The 19,264-nt window shown below is 42.5% G+C and overlaps 1 protein-coding gene across 1 annotated transcript in view; it reads left to right on the forward strand.

The window, feature by feature from the left end:
* The window catches only part of rnf130 (ring finger protein 130), a 234,660-nt gene extending 218,660 nt beyond the window's left edge, over positions 1-16,000 (forward strand). Inside the window, exon 7 of the mRNA XM_038796204.1 lies at positions 14,925-16,000. Coding sequence (XP_038652132.1) covers positions 14,925-15,034 — 110 coding nt within the window. The 3' untranslated portion in view covers positions 15,035-16,000. The remainder of the gene's footprint in view (positions 1-14,924) is intronic.
* The last annotated feature ends 3,264 nt before the right edge of the window (positions 16,001-19,264 follow it).

Consider the following 19,264-nt stretch of genomic DNA (forward strand, 5'->3'; position numbering starts at 1 on the left):
ACACAGGGCTGCTAACATAAGAGCCTCCCTTGGTAAATGTAATCTCTCCACCAATATTCCAGTCATTCCATTTATTTCTCATCCTATCCTTGAAGGACATACAAGGCTTGTGATCTAACTTCAGCGGCAATATCATTCACGTGATCTAGGGCAGCACGGTGTGAAGTAAAAAAACTCACCACTATTCTTAGAATTCCCCCTATACCAAAAAAGGGTCAAGATATTTTAAATGGTGAACAGGGATTCTCTCTCCCTGACTCCTATGCAGACTTAGGTGGGTGCTATTCGGGTCAAACTAGTGTTTCAAATTATACCCCGGCATAACCCATATCTTCATAGAAGAATTTTATCTACTTACCACTTAGTAGCATCGATCCTGGGTGCCGCGAAGCTAAGTAAGTAAAGTAGACTTTGTAATAACCACTGTTTCTGGTTAAAACTTTGTTATTTTATTATTAATTTTTCTTTTAAAAGATAAAATCACTGTCTTTGCAGAAAAGTAAAAAGATCTCACTTCTGGATTCTCCGGGTTGGCTGATCAGACCTTCCTGGGCCTCCTTGACGATCTCTCTTCTTTATCTGTTGGTTTTCTCCCAGTCGTTTTGCGGTTCTGCTCGGTTTTCGTGTTCAGTCCTTCCCATGACCAAGATCACTCTACTAGCTGAGAGTAAGAGTGTGTCTGGCTGAGAGCGATTCAGGATGTATATCACCCTTCTAACAGCCTTGCTGATTACATGACATTATTTTAAAGTATTGTCTTCTGCTCATTACCGCAATACTTTTTTTGTCCATTTGATTCTACATCTAGTTTCCGTAATGTCTAACATGAGCATACTTTCATATTAAGCTTGACCTTAGTTTGTCAGATCACTGGCAGGGAGGCTTCCTACTAATTATTCTGTGGCTTTCCAGCCTTTCAATCCCTTATCATTTTTAAGCATTGTATTTTCTTGTATTCCTGAATGTTTCAAGTTATATTCTTCCCTATTTATAATTTTACAAAAAGGTGTTGACTGCTTTTTTGAAAAGAAGCAGTTAGCTGCGGTGAATTGTCCCGTATTAACATCAACTGTTCTCTACAGATTTCCACTTTTAACTGGTGTCGTTAAGTTTCTATCATTCACAAGTAAATTTTATTTCAAGTAATTCAAACTTAAAATTCTGGCAATTCCAATCAATTGTTTGCTAAACGAATTAACTTCTATTAAAGAGTAGAAAACTCATTCCCTTTATGTAACTTAAAACTTACCTTTAGTTCAAGTCGGAGAAATTTTTATAAAAGTTAGCAGGTTACATCATGAGCTGCTTCGTTATCTCAAGGCCTGTGTGATAATGGCTGTCTGCATTCTAAAGAACTTTGTCTGCAGTTAACCCTTTGAGGGCCTTCTGCTATATCATTTTTTTACCATTTCAATACATTTACATTTATAAGATCTTTTCTGTTTTTTTGCTTTTTCTCATGTTCCTTGGTTTTTATCATCAAACCTTCATGTTTCAAATTACATATTTCGCATTTTTCTTAACAGGTGGCGCAAGTTGTTAGCACGGTTGCCTCACGGCGCCGAGGTCCCAGGTTCAATCCCGGCTCTGGGTCACTGTCCGTGTGGAGTTTGCACATTCTCTTCGTGTTTGCGTGGGTTTCGCCCCCACAACCAAAAAGGTAGGTGGATTGGTCACACTAAATTGTCCCTTAATTGGAAAAAAATAATTGGATACTCTAAATTTCTATTTTTTTTAAATTCATGTGATCTAAACATGCCCCAGATGAGAAGACTTTTTCTTTACCTAATCCTCCTGGTCGGAAACTCTAAACTTACCTCAAACATATTTTCATCCCACCTTCAACCATCCATCTTTTATCGTGAAGGTGGACGATTACTCCTTTTGGGAATGCTTTTTGGGAGGGTTTTTTTCCTGTATACTGTATCACCATTCACTTAAACCATGTCCCATTGGACATACACCACTGAATCTACTTTTTTCATGGCTAGCTGACACTGTTTCTCCCAAACTTTACTCACTGTTCGATTAGCTTAATGTCATAATTTCTTGTTCCCAATACAGGCCATTCTGTATCTATTAATTTGTCAATGTTTGATTATAAACTGCTGAAGTGCAATAAACCTGCTATCAAGTTCTGCTGGGAGCCGGTGTGAAATCTTGAACTGCTGTCAGTACAAAATTATTTCTCCTCATAAACCAGGCACACCATCCAAGGCTGGCTTTGAAATATGTAATTTTCTTGTTTGTGTCAGGGCCATGACTTGGAAAGAACCTCCAGAAACTGAGTCCATTCTGGTCATTTTCATTGATGCATTTTGCAATTTCATTTTTCAACTGTGGCCACATGCTTGACTTTCCTCTCTTTGCTCATTTATTCATATGAATTTGTGCAATCTGTGTATAGAGCCTCCTCCAGTCTCTAATGTTGCTCTCCGTTTTGTTGTTGTTTTGTTTCTTTTTGTTAAGTTATTTACAGCACAGAAGGAGGCCATTCGGCCCATCATGTCTGCATTTGGTCCCAAAAGAGCTACCTAGCTAGTCCCATTCCCCAGCCCTCTAAATTAATCACCTTTAAATATATATCCAGCTGTCTTTTGAAACCTCCTATGGATTACACCTCCACCACTCTCCTAGGCAGCACATTCCATACCCCAACAACTCTGAGTAAAGACTTTTATCATAGAATTTACAGTGCAGAAGGAGGCCATTCGGCCCATCGAGTCTGCACCGGCTCTTGGAAAGAGGTCAAAGTCAACACCTCCACCTTATCCCCATAACCCAGTAACCCCACCCAACACTAAGGGCAATTTTGGACACTAAGGGCAATTTATCATGGCCAATCCACCTAACCTGCACATCTTTATACTCCTCATCTCACTCCTAGCTCTCTTGCTGGCCATCTTGACATTGTGACCCCTGACATACCAGCTAGTGGAAACTGAATATCCTTCTTTACCCTGTCAAACTTGTTCATCATTTTGAACAGCTCAATAAGGTCACCTCTTAATCTTCTCTGCTCCAAACAGAACAGCCCAAAATCTCCAATCTTTCCTCCTTTCTAAAATTCCTCATTCCTGGTACCATTCTAGTAAGCCTCCTCTGCACTCTCTCCAAGGCTTTAACATCCTTCCTTAACTAAGGGGCCCAGAACTGAACACAATACTCCAAATGTGGTCTGACCAGTGATTTGTAGAGGTGTAGCATCAATTCCTTGCTTTTATACTCTATACCTCCATTTATAAACCTAAGGATTCTATAAACCTTCTTAACAACTGTTTGAACTTGCCTGGCCATCTTCAGTGAATTATACACTTGAACCCCGAGATCCCTCTGTTCCTTATATGTGTCTTCTAAAATCCATTATCTCACATTTCACTGCATTGAGGTTCATCTGCCAGGTGACTGCCCATTTGGCCAACTTGTCCATGTCTCTCTGAAGTCGCTCAGTGTCATCATCACAATTCACTATTCTCCCTAGTTAGGGTCCCAACACTGAGTCCTGGGGAGCACCACTTTCAACTTGTCTCCAGTCTGAGAAATGCCCATATACACCTACCCTCTCTTTCCTATCTCTTAGCCAACTTCTAATCCATGCTGCCAAGGACCCATCAATCCCAAACATTTAGAATTTGCTAGCCAACATTCCATGTGCCGCCGTATCAAATGCTTTCTGAAAGTCCAGATATACAACATCCACGGCACTACCTTCATCCACTGCCTGTGTCACCTCATCAAAAAACACAATTAAATTTGTCATGCATGACCTGCCCTTGACAAAGCCATGTTGACTATCTAGTATTACCTTATTTTTCCTCTAAGTGTGTATTTATCTCATCCCGTATTATGGCATCCATCAGTTTTTCCATTATTGATGGCAAATTGACAGGCCTGTAGTTTTCTGGGTTATCCTTTGCACCTTAAATAACTGTATCACATTTGCAAACCTGTCTTCAGAGAGGCCTGGAAAAGTTCTGTCAACGGCTCTGCAATATGCTCCATTACACCTCTCTTAAATTCTCAAGCTGCTTCACAATTATTTGTCTACTCTGCAATCTCAACGACTTTAAGTTTGAACTCGGTTGCGTATCTGCCATTCCTTGTGATACCATGTTGCGTATTAGATGGCGGGAATGCAGTGCAAACCAGTGAGTTGGTAGCCTTGACATCACATGTCGACTTGCACAGACACGAGCTGAACAGTAGTGTGCTATTTTATGATTCGATCAATGAGTAGGTTTGCACTAGGGAAGGTTGTACTTTAGCGGCGAGTCAGTGGTAAAAACAAAGAATTTGGATTTTTTGATCAAAAGTCAGGAGTTGATTAATACGCAAGATATATGAAAAATAAATGACTTTTTTTGGACTAAAAGTCGGGGGTCGACTTTTACACGAGATTGACCAATACTTGACTATATACAGTAGCCCCACTCCCTTGCTCTTTACCCATATAGTGTAGTGAGTTACAACGATCTAGCTGCGCAATTCTTTTCCTTTTTAAGTGCTTATCAATTCTTTTGAAAGTTGCAGTTGAATCTACTCCACCACCCTTTCTGATATTGCATGCTAGATCGTTGTAACTCACTACACTTAGAAAATAATTTTCCTCTGGTTCCTTGCCAACTACCTTTTGTGTCCTGTAGTTGCTGTTGCTAGTAGCAACAATTCAGTGAAACTTTGTTAATAAGTTGAGTATTTGTTTTCTGTGTTCCTTAACTTTTGACAGTCATTAGTTTATATTGTTGCAGAAATAACTTATTTATTCAGCTGAGTCTGAAATCAATATTGTAATGGAAACAATTTTGAAAGATATTAAGTAAACATTGTGTTAGTTTCATTATGAGGTAATTGCAAGTTCCTGACTGGTATCTTATAAAATTTTGACTAAACTATATCCTTCAATCTTTTTTTTTCTTAAAATAATTTTTTATTAAGATTTTCACAAAATATAAACAACAAAACAATATTAACAGTATAACCATTGTAAAAAAAACCAGGAACAACACCCACCCCCCTACAAAGACAACTACTAACTCGAAAACAAAAAAAAAGCAAACAACAGAAAGGAAAGAGATACCACCCGCCACCTCCAACAAACCCATGTACACACTTCTCCCTCCCACCCAACCCAAACCCCCCCCCCCCCCCCCCCCCCCCCCCCCCCCCCCCCCCCCCCCCCCGCCGGGTTGCTGCTGCTGCCGGCCTATTTCCCTACCGTTCCGCCAGGAAAGGCTGCCACCGCCTAAAGAACCCCTGTACTGATCCCCTCAGGGCAAATTTCACCTTCTCCAATTTGATAAATCCCACCATATCATTGACCCAGGCCTCCACACTTGGGGGGCCTCGCATCCTTCCACTGAAGAAGAATCCTCCGCCGGGCTACTAGGGACGCAAAGGCCAGGGCACCGGCCTCTTTCGCCTCCTGATATCCTTCAATCTTGACTGGGTTACGTCGAATGGCCTGCTTCTTTGCCATGAATCCTATGCAATCCTATGTTTGAGCCAATCAGAGAAGGATACGACAGATCTTTCATGCTACAGATGTATTTAAAGTATGATGTGTACTATATACAAGAGTTTTTAAACACTGTTATGTTGGTTTTAATTCAGATTCTGATTCTCAGCTACTGATATACTGTGATATTATGTGGCTGTGGTGTTTTCTGCATCTACAATCTTGCCGTTGGTCTGCAGAAAAACAGCTTCAATAATTTACACAATGTACAGCCATTAAATTAGCTTTACTACCTTAACAAGGAGTGCAAACTTTAGTAATCGGAGGCAGGTAATGGTGGCTAGCTGGGAGGCAGATCATGGTGGCATGTTATATCAAAAAAATTTTCCTTAAAACAAGAATGCTGCAACATTAATATCTGATGGTATTTAATGTGCTCATGTCGCTTTCTGAAGTTTATTGTCAGCTATTTTGTCTTTTTCAAAATGGTGAACATGCTGTGAAAATCACTTGGATATAGAGGTATAACTCGTAAACACCTGGCACTTGCCCTGGACCAGCCATTGACGTTTTCAACCTATGTACAATGGTGTTAATGCATGCTTGGGAAGAACAGATAATATTTGGATCTATGATTCCCAACGTTCCACACTAAAGAGGGTTTTTCTCATCTCATGTCTGGATCTGCTGTAGAACCATTGACAGAGATTGATTGCTAATCAACAACTGCTTTATCGGGATCTTATTTGACTATCAAGTTAGTAAAAGGTGAACAAAATTTGTTAGTTTTAAGTATTTATCCAATTTTCTTTTTTAAAGTTACTATTGAATCGGCTACCCCTACCCTTACAGGCAGTGCTTTCCAAATGACAACTACTCGCTGCACAAAGTTTCTTTCTGACAAAAGAGACATGTTGCCGAAACCTTTCATCTTGAACTCATCGGGAGAAAAGCAAGATGTCAAATTTCAAATGAACGCAATTTATACTACAGGAGAAAAGAGTGCTGATTAGTTGGCAAGTCAACTGGCTGAGGCATTTCCCTGGAGAAAGCAACAAGGAGCTATAGACTTCGGGTAATTCAAAAAAGGCACAAGGCTTGAACATATTCCTTTTGTTTGCAGAGAACAGATCCATTGCATCTAGCAAGCGGAAATGAACCATGTTAGGAGCTCAACTGATGATCTTACATTTGTGGTTAATATAGCTGTTGGCGCTTCAGGATTGTTCAGCAAATGTTGCTCAAATGCAGAATTGCATTTAACAGTACATGGTTTAGTTTTGGTTTCTTTCATCTCCCTGATCTTTTTCCAATTATCTTATATCTGTATTTTCTGGTTTCTTACCCTCATCAATGGAAACAGTTTTTTAAATACCTTTAATATGGAGACTATCCCAAAGCCATTCATAGTTATTAGAAAAATGGATTCTGTAGCTTACTGTGAGAGGTTAATCATAAGAGTGACGGGGCAGCACGTGGTGCAGTGGTTAGCCCTGCTTCCTCACGGCGCCGAGGTCCCAGGTTCGATCCCGGCCCTGGGTCACTGTCCGTGTGGAGTTTGCACATTCTCCTCGTGTCTGCGTGGGTTTCACCGCCACAACCCAAAGATGTGCAGAGTAGGTGGATTGGCCACGCTAAATTGCCCTTTAATTGGAAAATGAATTGGTTACTCTAAATTTTTATTTTTCAAAGGGCTGGTTTAGCACAGGGCTAAATCGCTGGCTTTGAAAGCAGTCCAAGGCAGGCCAGCAGCACGGTTCAATTCCTGTACCAGCCTCCCCGAACAGACGCTGGAATGTGCCGACTAGGGGCTTTTCAAAGTAACTTCATTTGAAGCCTACTTGTGACAATAAGCCATTTTCATTTCATTTCATTTCATAAGAGTGACAGAAGGCTTGCACAGTGGATGGGATGCTGGAAGGTTAATACAGTGAGAGAAAATCAAGAATATATCCCAGATATCTGAAGGATTTGCTGCTAATGCTGGGGCAAAAGAAGACGGTTGTACACATGGAGCCACAGTGCATGGACAACAGATTGCATGTGGGGGAAAGGCTGTCGAGAATTTGTAGAGTGAAGATGAGCTAGACCATAGAAAAATGTTAAGATCAAGAATTAAAATTCAATTCATTTGGAAGCTATCCAATTAATCTCAAATTGATCACTCATTTCCCATTGCCTTGAAAATGTTCATGTATTTAACAATTTCCTTTTTGAAAGCTACCATTGAATCTGCTTCTGCTGCTTTTCTGGGGGCAATACATTACAGAAAAAAATTAATGTCATTAGTTAGTGTTTCAATATTGTTAATTATATATAAATTCTGTTTTTATGTTTATTTCATTGTTTAGCGCAACAAAGATTACCCCTTGTGCTTGTGTGGAATTATTACTAAATGTTAGTGTTTGTTTTACACTAGGCTGATAGGAAACCATTTAAGAGCACTTTTGCTTTCCAGTTGTTTATGGGGACATGTTCATGTAGTGTGAGGATGGACTTGTTGAGCAACTAATGATGGCAGCGTGAGTGCGTGGTGATTGAAGGCTGGAGACCTCGTGAAGAACCTGCCAGTGATACATTTTACCAAGCCCTAGAGTCCAGTTAGGGAAGGGTTAGGAATCTTCCTGAGTCTGTCTCCAAGGCCAATATATCTGCACTGAGATGCAGCACCCAGAACTGTCGTCCAAATATGATCAAACTAGAGCCTTATGTGACTTTAAAATAACTTGAAGTTATATAAATCTCCATCTCAACCCCCCCCCCCCCCCCCCCCCCCCCCCGCCCCAACCCCTTAAGATCAAGACTAACAGTTCATCAGCCTGTAGAAAACTTTTAACTAGTCCCTTTTCCTCAGTCTGCTTAAAGCTGGGTGTTTCTAGGACATTTTGTGTTGTGCTTTTGGATTTTTAGTATTTGCTGTTGTTCTGCTTTCCACAAAGTCTGCAAAGGAAAAAAATCTCATCCTGCAGCTTTTACAAACCCAGGCAGATTACCTTCGGAAAGCTGAGGATATTTCTCCATCAGATTCTGTTCTGTGTACAAGGAGGAGATTATGGTGGTTTAACCCATGATTACAGAACCCCATTTTATATAGTTTAATAAAAACTTTTGATGGCTTAAATTGAAGTACGTACACCAAATGACAGGGCAGATACAGGAGAATAATTTACACTGAGGGGTAGTGGGGAGAGTTGTGTGCCAGTATAGTGAGGGTGGTAGTGGAGAATGGGGGAGATATCCAGGACGAGGGCAATGAAACTCTTAATTTAACAGTTAAACACTTAATAGTCCTCGCCACTTACCAAAGGCAGGTTCATAAGAGCTGGATTTTCTTGCTCTGTTTGATGGCCAGTGTAACATTTGACAGACTTTTAAATTTTTATTTTCTTTTTAACAGACAATTTTATTGAGGTATTTTTGGCATTGTAAACAGTAACAATATACATTAGTGTGCAGATACCAATTACAAAAAACATAGTGCAAATACCCCTACTCTGCACTATTCTACCCCCCCCCCCCCCCCCCCTCCCACCCCCTGCTGACGATCAGTTCCCCGCGAAGAAGTCGATGAATGGTTGCCACCTCCGGGCGAACCCCGATAGTGATCCTCGTAAGGCGAACTTGATTTTTTTCCAAGCCGAGAAAGCTTGCCATGTCCGACAGCCATACTTCGATCCTTGGGGGCTTTGAGTCCCTCCAGGCCACAAGTATTCGTCGCCGGGCTACCAGGGAAGCAAAGGTCACAACGTCGGCCTCTATCCAATCCTGTACTCCAAGGTCTTCCGACACCCCAAAAATCGCCACCTCTGGACTCATCGCCACCCTTGTTTTCAGTACCCGGGATATGACGTCCGCAAATCCCTGCCAGTATCCCCTGAGTTTTGGACACGCCCAGAATATGTGGACATGGTTCGCTGGTCCTCCCTCACATCTAGCACACTTGTCCTCCAGCCCAAAGAATTTGCTCATCCGGGCCACCGTCGTGTGGGCCCGGTGAACCACCTTGAACTGAATCAGGCCGAGCCTGGCATATGTTGCAGTTGCATTTACCCTCCTCAGAGCGTCTGCCCATACGCCTCCCTCCAACTCCCCACCAAGCTCCTCCTCCCACTTAAGTTTCAGTTCCTCGGTCCCTGTGTCCTCCGCTCCCATAAGCTCCTTATAAATATCCGAGACTCTGCCCTCACCTACCCCACCCCTGGAAACTACCCTGTCCTGGATCCCCCTTGGTGGAAGGCGTGGAAAGGACGGGACCTCTCTACATACGAAATCCCGCACCTGCAAGTACCGAAAGTCATTCCCCCTCGCCAGCCCGAACTTCTCCTCCAGCGCCCTCATGTTCGCGAAGCTCCCTTCCAGGAACAAGTCGCCCATCCTTCCCACCTCCGCCACGCTCGAAACCCGCCATCCATCTTCCCCAGGACAAATCGTTGGTTGTCACATATTGGGGACCAGACCGACACTCCCACGTCCCCCACATGCTTCCTCCATTGGCCCCAAATCCGCAAAGCCACCACCACTATAGGGCTGAGGGAGTACCTGGCCGGCGGGAGTGGCAGCGGAGCCGTGACCAGGGCTGCCAAGCTGGTGCCCCTGCACGAAGCAGCCTCCACCCGCTCCCAAACCGACCCCATACCCACCATCCATTTCCTTATCATGGCTATGTTAGCCGCCCAGTAGTAGTTGCTGAGGTTCGGCAATGCCAGCCCCCCCTCGCTACGGTTCCGTTCCAGCATCCCCCTCTTTACCCGCGGGGACTTCCCCGCCCAGGATGATTTTATTGATTCTTTTAAAGAAGGACCGCGGAATGAGACAGACTTTTAAATTGAGCTCTCAGAATAATACCATTGCTCTGCCACTTTTATTAAGTTCAGTGAATATCGATGAGCTGGCAGAGAATACTGCAGCTCAGCAGCTTTGGGCTGAAAGCCGAGGTCAGTTTAAAAGTTCCTGACCATTTCTTTGTGAAAGTCTCAGAAATTTAATGAGGAGTTGGTTCAAAAAAGATGTACCTGCTCAGTGTAATCAGTCTGAAAGTGTGGAATTTTCAAAAGAAGATCATTAACTTGTTCCATCATTACAAAGTACATTGAAGAAGTGCCAGAGGGCAAATATGGCAGTGAGCCCAAGGTGCAACCAAAAAACTGCTTGCACAGCCCAAAACTGTTGGCCCCCAAATACGTTTGAAGCAGCTATGGTGATGACAAAAGGTCAGTGCTATTTTGTCCGCAATAGGTGGATGTCTGAGGTAATTAGGGATGGTCTAAGTGGTGGGGACAATACATAGTATTACATAGTATTTAGGGGACTAAATCAGGCCATTTGGCCTAACTGGTCTTAATGCACCTTAAATGCACCATGTGTTTATGTCCATACAAATCGTTTTCCACCATTTTTCATCTCGCCTTATAAAGCTTTGTTTAGAGTTCATCTGTAGTACTGCAGTCAGTTCCTGTCACTTCATCTCAGGATAGATATTGGCCTTGGAGAGCATGTAACACAGATTCACCAGAATGATACAGGAGCTGAAAGGGTTTAATTCTGAGTACAGGTTACATAGGGTAGGCTTGTATTCCCGAGTATAGAAGATTACGAGGTGATTTAATTGACGTGTTAAGGTGATTAAAGGATTCAATAGCCTTCAGTGAGAGAGACTTTTCCTCTGGTGGGGTAGTCCAGAACAAAGGGGCAAAAATAATCTTAAAATTAGGGCTAGGCTATTCAAAGGTGATGTCAGGATGCACGTCTTCACACAAAGGACTGGAAATCTGGAACTCTCTCCCACAAGGATCTGTTGAGGGGCAGTTGAAAAATTCAAAACTAAGGAGCTAGGAGACAAGTTAAAAAGTAGGACCTCAAAGGTAGTAAACTCAGGATTGCTACCAGTGCCACGAGACAGTCAGAGTAGAAATTTAAGAATAGTCAGAATGAATACGTGGCTTGAGAGATGGTGCAGGAGGGAGGGGTTCAGAATTTTGGAACATTGGAACCGGTTCTGGGGGCGGTGGGACCATTACAAATCGGATGGTCTACACCTGGGCAGGACTGGAACCAATGTCCTAGGGGGGTGCTTTTGCTAACACTGTTGGGGAGGTTTTAAACTAGTGTGGCAGGGGGATGGGAACCAGATTAGGAAGTTAGAGGTCAGTAAAGAGGCAGCAACTAAAGCCAGTAAAGTACTAGATAATAAACTCAATGTGACTAAGGGGAAGAGTAGACAGGAAAGAGATGATGAACGCAAAGGGACAGATGGTATGAGGTGCATTTGTTTTAATGCGAGAAGTGTAGCAGGTAAGGCAGATGAATTTAGGGCTTGGATTAGTACCTGGGAATATGATGTTATTGGTATTACTGAGATTGGTTGAGGGAAGGGCAAGACTGGCATCTAAATATCCCAGGGTATAGATGCTTCAGGAGGGATAGAGAGGGAGGTAAAAGGGGTGGAGGAGTTGCATTACTGGTCAGAGATGATATCACAGCTGTGATTAAGGAGGGCACAATGGAGGATTCGAGCACTGAGGCAATATGGGTAGAGCTAAGAAATAGGAAGGGTGCAGTAACATTGTTGGGACTTTCCTATAGGCCTCCCAAAAGCGAGCATGAAGTAGAGGTACAAATATGTAGACACGTTATAGAAAAATGTAGGAGCAATAGGCTGGTCATGATGGGGGATTTTAACTTCCCCAACATTGAATGGGACTCGTGTAGTGTTGGAGGCGTAGATGGAGCAGAATTTGTAAGGAGCATCCAGGAGAGATTTTTAGAGCAGTATGTAAATAGTCCAACTCGGGAGGGGGCCATACTGGACCTGGTATTGGGGAATGATCCCGGCCAGGTGGTTGAAGTTTCAGTCGGTGATTACTTTGGGAATAGTGATCACAATTCCATAAGTTTTAGAATACTCATGGACAAAGACGAGAGTGGTCCTAAAGGAAGAGTGCTAAATTGGGGAAAGGCCAAGTATAACAAAATTCAGCAGGAGCTAGGGAATGTGGATTGGGAGCAGCTGTTTAAGGGTAAATCCACATTTGAAATGTGGGAGTCTTTTAAGGAAAGGTTGATTTAGAGTGCAGGGCAGACATGTCCCTGAGAAAATGAGGGATAGAAATGGCAAGATTAAGGAACCATGGATGACGGGTGGAATTGTGAGACTAGCTAAGATGAAAAAAGAAGCATAAGTAAGATGTAGGCGACTTAAAACTGATGAAGCTTTGGAGGAATATCGGGAAAGTAGGACAAATCTCAAACGCGCAATAAAGAGGGCTAAAAGGGAAATATCTTTGGCTAACAGGGTTAAGGAAAATCCCAAAGCCTTTTATTCGTATATAAGGAGCAAGAGGGTAACTAGAGAAAGGATTGGCCCACTCAAAGACAAAAGAGGGAATTTATGCGTGGAGTCAGAGGAAATGGGTGAGATTCTTAATGAGTACTTTGCATCGGTATTCACCAAGGAGAGGGACATGACGGATGTTGATGCTAGGGATGGATGTTTAAATACTCTAGGTCATGTCAGCATAAGGAAGGGGGAAGTTTTGGGTATTCTAAAAGGCATTGAGGTGGACAAGTCCCCAGGTCCGGATGGGATCTATCCCAGGTTACTGAGGGAATCAAGGGACGAAATAGCTGGGGCCTTAACAGGTAATATTTTAGCATGAGTAAGGTCCCGGAGGACTGGATAATTGCTAATGTAGTCCCTTTGTTTAAGAAGGGTAGCAGGGATAATCCAGGGAATTATAGATCTGTGAGCTTGACGTCAGTGATAGGCAAACTGTTGGAGAAGATACTAAGGGATAAGATCTATTCACATTTGGAAGAAAATAGACTTATCAGTGATAGGCAGCATGGTTTTGTGCAGGGAAGGTCATGTCTTACAAACCTAATAGAATTCTTTGAGGAAGTGACAAAGTTAATTGATGAGGGAAGGACTGTAGATGTCATATACATGGACTTCAGTAAGGCGTTTGATAAAGTTTCCCATGGAAGGTTGATGGAAAAAGTGAAGTCGCATGGGGTTCAGGGTGTACTAGCTAGATGGATAAAGAACTGGCTGGGCAACAGGAGACAGAGAGTAGTGGTGGAAGGGAATGTCTCAAAATGGAGAAAGGTGACTCGTGGTGTTCCACAGGGATCCGTTCTCGGACCACTGTTGTTTGTGATATACATAAATGATCTGGACGAAGGGATAGGTGGTCTGATTAACAAGTTTGCAGATGATACTAAGATTGATGGAGTTGCAGATAGCGAGGAGGACTGTCAGAGAATACAGCAAAATATAGATAGATTGGAGAGTTGGGCAGAGAAATGGCAGATGGAGTTCAATCCAGGCAAATGCAAGGTGATGCATTTTGGAAGATCTAATTCAAGAGCGGACTATATGGTCAATGGAAGAGTCCTGGGGAAAATTGATGTACAGAGAAATCTGGGAGTTCAGGTCCATAGTACCCTGAAGGTGGCAACGCAGGTTGATAGAGTGGTCAAAAAGGCATACAGCATGCTTGCCTTAATTGGACGGGGTATTGAGTACAAGAGTCGGCAGGTCATGTTACAGTTGTATAGGACTTTGGTTAGGCCACATTTGGAATACTGCGTGCAGTTCTGGTCGCCACACTACCAGAAGGATGTGGATGCTTTAGAGAGGATGCAGAGGAGGTTCACCAGGATGTTGCCTGGTATAGCGGGTGCTAGCTATGAAGAAAGGTTGAGTAGATTAGGATTGTTTTCGTTGGAAAGATGGAGGTTGAGGGGGGGCCTGATTGAGGTCTACAAAATTATGAGAGGTATGGACAGGGTAGATAGCAACAAGATTTTTCCAAGAGTGGGGGTGTCAATTACAAGGCGCCACGATTTCAAGGTGAGAGGGGGAAAGCTTAAGGGAGATGTGCGTGGAAAGTTTTTTAAGCAGAGGGTGGTGGGTGCCTGGAACGCTTTGCCAGCGGAGGTGGTAGAGGCGGGCACGATAGCATCATTTAAGATGCATCTGGACAGATATATGAACGGGCGGGGAACAGAGGGAAGTAGATCCTTGGAAAATAGGCGACAGATTTAGATAAAGGATCTGGATCGGCGCAGGCTGGGAGGGCCGAAGGGCCTGTTCCTGTGCTGTAATTTTCTTTGTTCTTTGTTGTAAGATAGAATGCTGTTAGGCAAGGATATTAAAGGATATAGAGCAACGGGTAGATGGAATTAAAATACACATCAACCAAGATCTACTTGAATGGTGGAACAGTTGAGGGACTGAATGGCCTACTTTGTGCTTCTATCAACCTAACCTTCCATTCCATTCTCTCTCATGCCCGGATCTAGCTTTCCCTTAATTGCACCATGTAGTCAAGGGTCTGGTGGCTGGCATAAACATTCTCATCATTGCTTCTGTGAAAATCTGAAAGCATTTGTTTGCTTGTAGTTTCGCCTTTCACCATAGTTGCAAGAATAAAACACTGCTCACTTGTTATTTCTCTGTATTTTTCAGATGGTCAGAACATTAACCGTGACCCAAGCCCCCGGCAGACGACGTTGTACGAGCTCGAGCTGTCCACCATTCAGCCTTCCATAGGCCAATGTGACCAGAACAAAGCATGAGCCTGATTCTGCCACACTGGATTTCAGACCAGTCTTAGCCTTACTGCACAAAAAAAATTAAAACTGCGATCCGTCAAAACGTTATCTGCACTCGTGGAACAGAATCAAATGCACCAAAACGTAGAGGTGAACAGTACCACACGCTGCCTGTCTTTGCATCATTTTTCTTGTAACTATTCTTCCTCATGATGTCATCACATTGCGATGGAGGGAAAGCATTTTCACCTTCCTGCAGACTACCTCTGTTCAAGGTAGCCTATGTGCAAAATGAATACGTTTAGTTTACTGTTCTGCTGGTGAGCAGAACGTGCAGGCCAATGGTCCCAGTAACTGTCCATGACCAACTTCATTTATTTTTCCCTCGTGCAGTGGAGGTCTAATATTTACATTGCACATTTACCAGCAGGAGCTCCAGTGCAAGAGGCATCCATCTGATCTCATTGTTGCACTTAATACGATGTGACTGCCTGAAGCAAATTAAATTAATGTAACTTGTCAGGCTTTGATAAGGGACAGAATGATGAAAAATGGGGCGATTTTCAGGAGATGGGCCTAATTTTCATACAGTTTCCAATGATTGTATGGTTTTGACAGTTGACTCTCTGGCTGAGGACAAGCAATAGATCTGGTGGTTGTTGCCATATGTTGAACATGCTGCCTGGAAGAGACCCAGTCATCCTATGGATCTACTGGCTGCTTGGGTGGCCTGTATTACTCCCTTCAGCTCTTATCCAATCATTTTTCGTTTCTTACCCTTAAAGTGGATCCAGTGTATTTGACTCACCAGACCAGAATGACACTGGATTTAGAGGTTAAATTATGAGGACAGGTCACATAATCTAATTACACTATTCCTTGAAGTGAGTAAGGCCCTTGTTTCTTGGTTGACCCAATGCTCATTTTTGACTGACATTGGGCATCCGAACTGACAGTTCATTGTCAGTGGAAACAGACAAAAAGAAAAAACCCTTAAAGGGTCAAATTATGAGGACAGTTTTGTACAAATATGGCTAATATTCCCTTGAATTTAGAATTATAAAAGGTGATCTGATGGAGGTGTTTAAACTGATAAATGGCATTCAGTAGGATAGATGGAGAGAAACTATTTCCTATGGCGCAAGTGTCCAGGCCAAGGAGGCATATCCTCAAAGTTAGAGCGAGGCCGTTTGGAATTGAAATCAGAACACGTTTTTCACACAAAGTTGCTTGTTGAAATCTGAAACTCTCATCTCCCAAGAAGCTGTAAATTCTGGGGGTCAATTGGAGCTTTCAAGAGATAGATCGATAGATTTTGTTGGGGAAGTGCATCCCGGGTTATATGGAGCTATCGTAGGTAAATGGAGTTGAGGTGCAGATAAGCCATGATCCAACTAAATGGCGAAACAGGCTTGAAGAGCTTAATGCCCCCCCCCCCCCCCCCCCCAATTCCAATATTTGGTGCAATGTGTTAATTGAAAACAGATTCTTGTTTTCTAAAGCTGTTGTAAGTATTGGTTGGACTCACCATTGCTCTCTGCTGTGCTTCCTTAAGTAATTGTTGAAATGCTCCATTTTAACATTTAAACTACGATTGACAAGGATTGCTCAGTTGAGCTTGATGTTATAAAGCGGACACTAAGGCTCCACTTATTTAAGGGCAGTGCACTGTGAACAGGAAGCTGCCAGTTTGATCCCCAGCCTGGCTAATCTATGTTGAGGTGACAAGCGGAGTCCAACAAATTGCTATCATTGCTTCTTGGTTAAGGGGCTGGAGATGGGGTGGGGTGACAGATTGGGGGAGGGGATGGTGGAGATGAATCATGGGGCTGTACTCTTGATTTGTGAGCCTTTGTTCTTCTCTCCTCATCATTAGCTTTTATTCCCTGTTGCTGATTGCTATCCTAGAATTCCCTTTTGTGAAAATCTCTATTATACAGTGCACCCCCCACCACACCCTGTCAGTTGAATACAGCCCAAACACTCCATGCGATGTAGTACGCTCCCCCACCGTATGTTACAGCACACATTCCCCTTCATCTGTGATGCTGTGCACATGATACAGCACAAATCGTGTCAGATACTGCACATAGTGCAGGTGCACCTGAATTCAAGCTGCTTATTAAACCTGAGCCACTTTTATTTTGTTGAGTACTGAAAGAGATGATTTAACATTGTGAAAAACAAAACTTGTATGTGTACTATTAGTGAAAACCACAAATCATGTTTATCACCTGCCTGCTAATGTTCAGCATCGATTTTTGAAGAGGCATAGGAAACATCTGTTCTCAGTTTATTTAAATGAACTTAGTAGTTCCATTAATGGCACAAAAATATTTCCTTGCTATTTCTAAACATTTCTGACATGACAAACTATTATTATTTATTTATGCTTTTGATTACATATAATCAGATGTTTTGATTAATTAAAAGCAATTCTGCAATTTATGTTTAATATATTTGGTGCACCATTTGTTCAGTGAATAAATGCTCTGTTTGGTGTGACACCAAGCTATTCAAGAGCAGTTTTGATTCTCAGTCGGAGCTCAGTTATTCCCAGTTGGAGCTGAGTTGGCTGATTCAATCTAATGCAGCGCTGAGCTGCAGAGAATAGGAACGGGCAACGTTCCTGATCAACTGTCCAGAGAGCCCATGCCAGAAAGTGAGCATGTGTTCAGTGTGTGTGAAGAGAAATACCATCCGAGATTGGAAAGGAAATGCTCCATCCCACTGTGAGAGCCGATGCCACGAAAGAGGTGGAGTAAATTATGGGGTGGGGAACCCTAGTCGCTTGCATTAAGCATCTTACGCAGGATTGGTATATTCTATTATCTGCCAGACATCTGTATTATTGAAGAATTATTTATTTTCTAGTGCAATATGAATGAGGTTAAGTGTTATATTTATTGTGGACTTAACGGAATGTAATGCAAATCTCTTGGGAGAATGGCACATAAAATGTTTACTCCACCTTCAATGTTCAAGAAGGCATGCAGACACTGGAATTATTTATTCCATTCTGCCCAGACATTGTCCAGTTAGTGCTGCTGTTTTTCAACAGGGCACAAGAACTTGCAATTCTGCCAACTGTGCTGTGACATTGAGCCCACTGGCTGACTCAACGGAGCTTATCCCCTCTCACCCTCATCTTCACCCTCCCCTCCCTCAGGCCAGGGAAGAGTCTTTAACTAACACTAGCTTTTATGTAATGAAATGGATTTTTATTCAGCTGAAACTAATGTCAAAATATATTGTGTTGTGGCTACCTCATTTTGAAGGAGTTGACTAATAAATTTAAGATGTGGCTGACAATGATGAGTCTTTGGATATAGATGGTGCAAAGTCAAATGAGTGAAATAACCCACCTATAATTGTGAGAAAATGTACCTTTGTCTCCTGGACCTTATTGTGTGCCACAAATGGGAATGCTTCGCTGCTGCTCTACTGACCACGAGAGATTTAAATCAGTAGACAAAAGGCATTTGGTACAGTGATTTCAATCACCATGGTGGCTACAGCTGTTCAATGAACCATTGACATTGGGATGGTGCCACACTGCCAACTCTCTTGCAAGGATGTGAAATGGTTCAAATTGAGGCAAATTTGAATTGTATTAAATAAATCTAAATCAAACCTTCTTGGACTTGGCACATGTTCCTTTTCATTAGCTAATTTTATAATAAAATTAATCACCAGTCTCTCTAACTAATGACAGAATATCTGATCCACAGCACTAGCATTCATCCCCTAGTGGATTTGACTTCTGATTAGCATCTGTATTTTTGTGATGTGGCACAGCATTTCCAAAAAATATGGTTAAAGAGACACATGGGAACATAGGAATTAGCTACTTGCTAATTTAGTCAAGGCACTATGTAACACACAATTCTTTTTTGAATTTGTAAATGTCCAAATTGACTTAATGGGCCCAATATCTCCACCAGTTGGTTGGATATATTCTTATGACTTGGAGGTGGTACAGAAAAGGTTCACCAGACTGATCCCTGGATTGAGAATGTTGTCCTATGATGAGAGGCTGAGTAAATTAGATTGATAGTCTCTGGAGTGTAGAGGAATAACCTCATTGAAATATACAAGATTCTGAAAGGGCTTTTAGGGTAAACACTGAGAGGTTATTTCCCCTGACTGGGGAATCTCGAACATGAGGATCATTAAAACAATAAAATCTCGGACAAGCATCCCGCTTGATTGGCACCCCATCAACCACCTTCAACATGCACTCCCTCCGCCACT

Source organism: Scyliorhinus canicula, chromosome 4 (genome assembly GCF_902713615.1).
Source record: "Scyliorhinus canicula chromosome 4, sScyCan1.1, whole genome shotgun sequence".
NCBI classification, from domain to species: domain Eukaryota; kingdom Metazoa; phylum Chordata; class Chondrichthyes; order Carcharhiniformes; family Scyliorhinidae; genus Scyliorhinus; species Scyliorhinus canicula.